At 35.2% G+C, this 4,997-nt stretch overlaps 1 protein-coding gene across 1 annotated transcript; it reads left to right on the top strand.

Moving 5' to 3' along the window:
* LOC18595267 (pseudo histidine-containing phosphotransfer protein 6) lies at positions 1,974 to 3,820 on the top strand. Its single transcript, XM_007023135.2, has 5 exons — positions 1,974 to 2,240; positions 2,545 to 2,675; positions 2,902 to 3,045; positions 3,299 to 3,371; positions 3,464 to 3,820. Exons 1-5 carry the CDS (start codon positions 2,172 to 2,174, stop codon positions 3,515 to 3,517), a joined length of 471 nt encoding a protein of 156 aa, XP_007023197.2. The 5' UTR covers positions 1,974 to 2,171; the 3' UTR covers positions 3,518 to 3,820.

Raw genomic sequence — 4,997 nt, 5'->3', positions numbered from 1 at the left:
AACTGTTGAATATTAGTCACTGGACATTTGTGTGCTGGTCCGGTTGATACCCCACATTCACCTCGATTTGGACCCACTTTGCACGCCCTCTCCCTCACCCCTGATGTCTTTACTCACTCTCTCTTCCTCCATGTAAACCTCACACCCCATACCCAAGTTACCATTACATGTCTAGTTGCAATTTCATTTCACTCATTATTATTGAAATTAGGAAAATGTTAATCATTGTCTTCTAATAATTTAGAGGTGAGCATTATTTAGCCGCGGAGTAAGGATTTCGCGTTTGAGGGGACGGACAAGAGCTGAGTTGATCCTAAGGTCTTAGAACAGTGTGGCTTAGAAAATAATTCTTTTGCAATAGATTTTATTTAATTTTTAAGTCCATTAAAATTAATTATTGACTAATTACTATAAAACATTTCACTAAACAAAATTTTATTGTAAGGATAAAATTCTAAAATCTTAAAAAAATTAAAAATATATTATGAAATTTTAAAACTTTTGAAAAACAGGAGCCCTACTAACCCCCCATTTCCTCCGCTACTACATGGTTTAGGTGGATTTTTTTAAAGTCATGATTATGCATCACTTGTATATGATTGGTTTTAAAAAATTTTAATTATGGATTAGGTCATAGTTTTGTAAGATTAATTCTACGATTAAGCTTATGATTTGATATGATTAAAAATTCTTATGATTATTTAAAAAATAATAATATTACACTTAAATAGTATATCAAATTCATAAATACTATAAGAAAAATTCATACATATCCGCGCTATAGGTCACATTTATTTTTAAGTTACACTACTTTAAAAGTCTTACATTTTGTTTGGTGCTGTTGGTAGATTTTTTATTTATTTATTTATTGTTTGTATTGGATATAAATGTTTTAATATTATGTAACTCTTTAACTTAATATGGTTTAGATCTTTTAAAAACAACATCTTTCTTATTATGAGTTCAAGTCTTATAATTTCTAAATATTTATCTTATTTTTATATAATTTTTTAAATGATTGTTAGTTTAGAATCGATTCAAGACTCAATTTCAAAAGGACTACACCATAGAACAAGTCTAGTCTTTTAATCTAGTGTAAATGGGTAAAATGTCTAGGACAATGGACCACCTTAAAAGTGTTGGTCGTACAAAATTTGAATCATGGATCACTCGTTAAGTCACAAGATCACCTCAAAATCAATCCAAACCCATTGGTCCACCATGATCCATGATAACCTTACAATGTTGCTCACCCCAGATTAATATAAGTTAAAGTAATATTTATAGAAAAAATTACATAATTAATGCAGTCTCCCTGATTTGGTCGAATAATTATATTTGCTCGAACAACTATATTTGTTCAAAAGGTTGATTAGCTTTGACCAAAGAGACATATATTTGTTTATAAATAAAACTTGTTGGCTTTTATGAAATTATATCAACAAAGAAACAACTTACAATCACTTTCTCTACCTTCAAATTCTTTTGAATTGCTTCTATATTGTTTTGCTATAGAAAAATTCTACTAAAAATTTGATAATCTTGTCATTTATCAATAAATGTTCAGTAAATTAATTTTGTTCATACAAAATGCAGTCAATCACTAAACTTATTGTGTATTTGAAGTTTATCCTATGAAACTCTTTTGCACACCAATAATGAATATAGAAAAATATTTTTAAGAAAATGACATAAATACACCCCTTCAAACCATTTCCCAATATTTTCTGTATTCTAACAACTTTATCCTTTGCCTATAAGTACTTGTGAATTATTTTTATACCTTAGCTCCACCAAATAGGGTTGTGGGTGAGTCCACGCTCTATGTTTAGGAGTAGAATATTTTAGCTGTTTAAAATATTTGAATGCTTTGTTAAGTGTTTTTTTAATATTTACCGTTGTATTGTATGAGTTCGGGGTCCAAAGCCAAACTCTCACGCTTTAAAGAGCTGTGAACCGTGAGGCTTTTGAGTGTGAGCTTCCCGCTAGAAAGCAAAAGAACACAAAACCCTAAACCCTGGAAAGAGTGAAACCCAAGAAAACGAAAACAAAGAAGAATTCTCCATTAACTTGTACAAGTCATAAGAGACTTGGAAATCCTTTTGTTGAATTTCAGCCATTGTTTGTGCAGATTGAACAACCGACTAGCCAAGACGGGTCTGCCTGTGTGGATGTTGGGGTTGGGTGCGGATCGGTTGCGAGCAGACATGAATCGTTTGCTCGCATTCCTCTTCCACCAGGTGATGATCATTTCTTACCCTATCTCATATCCCTTCTTCTACTTCTTCTTCTTCTCATTTGTTTTATAGTTTGTTTCTTCTTTCTGTTTTGATCAAGTTGAGAAAGTCTTAAACCCCACTTCTTCCCCGTCCTGAGATTGCTCTCCGTTTGTTTCTTCCTTGATAAAGTTGTGCCACCCTTAAACTTACCAGGCTCTTTTCTTGTTTCTGAGTATCAGAAAAGGAAATAATGCTAGCGAGATAATTTAGGTAATTAAATTGCTGTTTTTAGTATTGAAAAAGTGCTGTAATTTGATGTTTTCAGGGGATACTGGACGAGCAATACTTGCAACTTCAACAACTTCAAGATGAGAGCTCTCCAAACTTTGTTTCTGAAGTTGTCAACATCTACTTCCATGAGTCCGAGAAGCTTTTGAGGAACCTCAGATCATTACTGTAATTTATCTCCCTTACAATTTTTTTTTTTGTCTTTTGGTTTTGTAACTTGAATGATTTCTCTCTCAATTAATGGGAATATTTCCTTTTCCTCTCCCTTCCTGGGGAGACTGCAATAATGCGGCTGCTGTCTGATTCTCTCTCTCTCATTTGAACTTTTTAGAGTATTTACTTGAGTTATTCAATAGATGGGCAATTGTTAATTGTGTATGGGTTGATGGGACAGGATGGATAGAGAGTTCTCGGACTACAAGAAAATGGGAATCCATTTGAATCAGTTCATGGGAAGCAGCTCTAGCATTGGTGCCAAAAGAGTCAGAAACGTTTGCGTTGCCTTTCGCGCCGCTTCTGAGCAGAACAACCGTGCAGGGTATGCATGCCCACCTCCCCACCCCCCCCCCCCCCCCCCCTCCCTTTCTACCTCTACTTTTGTGCTTCCACGCCCCTCGCTCTGGCTTTTTCAATGTACTAAGTACAATTTTTTAATGTCAAAACATTTATACTACTCCATATCCAACTTCCAAGTTTACCTTTTGCCTTCACTATTTTATTTTTAATCAGAAACAACCTCATTACCCACTTTAAGATATGGCTAAAGAGATGTTTTGGCACGTCAAATGCAGGTGCCTGAGAGCTTTGGAGCTCTTAGAACATGAGTATTGTTTCCTCAAGAATAAATTGCATGAACTTTTTCAGGTATATCTTCATTGATTTCTTTTATCATCTTTTTTCATCACAACGTATTTATTAGTATTAAGTACTAACAATTATCATTACCATCGATTCAGATAGAGCAGCAGAGAGTACTAGCAGTCGGAGTTAGATACCCAATGCAGAACTAAAGCAAACAAAATTAATGCCATAACATGGGGTGGAGTTCTTGGGCACCTTTCTTGTTTCAGTTTTTTGCTAAAAACCAAGCAAAACCCAGGGCAGGACATTGTACTATTTGTAGAGAAAAAATGGAAAAGAGGTTGTTGCCACTGCAACCTGTGGTGCCTTTAATGTAGAGTCATTCATTCTTTCCATTTTAGAGTGTGCTGCTTCGGTTGTAACTTTTGAATGCAATGAACTGTAGTGGAAAGTTGGCAGCTGATATTCTGATATCTAGTTTGAAAAAAATCTCTCTCAGCTTTAATGGTCAATTCAGTGAATCTCTGTCACACTATCACTGCCATGAATTGTCAAAATGACAACTTATATAACCAGCCGCAGCGCAGCATCATGATCAGGTCTCAACTATCAATGTCTCAGTCCATCAAGGACATACGATTATTGGACTTGGTCAGGTGGAATTTTCTTTTGTTGACCATAAGGAAATGTCGTCCAAATTTACATAATACCAAATCGAAATATGTAAGAAAAAGGGGAAGCCAACTTCGACTTTCAAGTGCCTATGTCCGACCATTGAGGTTATAGCAAAGCCAAGTAGGCACTAACTAGGGAAAATATGACTGGGAGCGGACTACTTTTTGCCTTCTCTTTCCCCTCCTTGAATACAATTTTCTAAGTGACGAGTAATAAAAAAATATTACAAAAAGATTATGAACTCTAGTACAATTTACACTATATTAAGATGGTGAACTTATCATTTACATTAGATTTTAGAAGTGTTTATGGGTCAAGTTGGGTTCAGTTTACTCTGAAAGCTAGAATCTGTTAACACCTCTAAAGTTAGATAAGAAGATTAAATGAAAAATGAAGATCACGAAAGCTTTCCTTTCCTTAGTTGCGGCCCGAAATTGAGAAGTGAAAAACAGTGAGGTGAAGCCAGCTGAGGATGCCCCAAAGGTGCCATCCAGGGAGTAATGATTGAGTCCCCTTGATCAGCCAATGGCCTTGCACCCTAATTTCTTGTAGTATTAATTAATCTCTATGAATGCGAATCAGTTGCATGTGTCCTTAGTTGGCTTCTTTAAACCCTTCACCTAAATTGCCAATTTCTCAATAGCAACAACAACAAAAGAAAAGCCTACCAATTTCTCTCCAGTTCAGTCATAAAATTTCTTTGTTTGTTTTTCAACCAAAAGCTTCAACGATTCATGGGCATGCAATTTCTGCTCAATCTCGTCATTCGTTTCTGGGATTACATTGTTGGACAGGAAAATTACACATGTAATTAATCTTGAAGATTTGAGTGTTGCATTGGGTGACTTGAGGGCACTAAGGGATAATGTATGGAAGAGATTGCAAGCCTACCTGCATGTTGGGTTTATTACAAAAAAATTAATGATATAGTTGAGCTAACGACAAGGCTGAAAACGAACCCACAACTCAAGTGGATGGAAAACCTATTGAGCCCATAATGGGGTTTGGAGTCAA

The sequence above is a fragment of the Theobroma cacao genome, chromosome 6, assembly GCF_000208745.1.
Source record: "Theobroma cacao cultivar B97-61/B2 chromosome 6, Criollo_cocoa_genome_V2, whole genome shotgun sequence".
NCBI lineage: Eukaryota > Viridiplantae > Streptophyta > Magnoliopsida > Malvales > Malvaceae > Theobroma > Theobroma cacao.
Note: the sequence above shows the minus strand (reverse complement) of the source record. Positions and strands in the feature narration are given on the sequence as shown.

Coding starts and splice junctions, on each gene's coding strand:
- LOC18595267 (XM_007023135.2), top strand. CDS start 2,172: ATGTTGGGGTTGGGTGCGGATCGGTTGCGAGCAGACATGAATCGTTTG. Junction 2,676..2,901: donor AGGAACCTCAGATCATTACT/GTAATTTATCTC, acceptor TTGATGGGACAG/GATGGATAGAGAGTTCTCGG. Junction 3,372..3,463: donor AATTGCATGAACTTTTTCAG/GTATATCTTCAT, acceptor CCATCGATTCAG/ATAGAGCAGCAGAGAGTACT.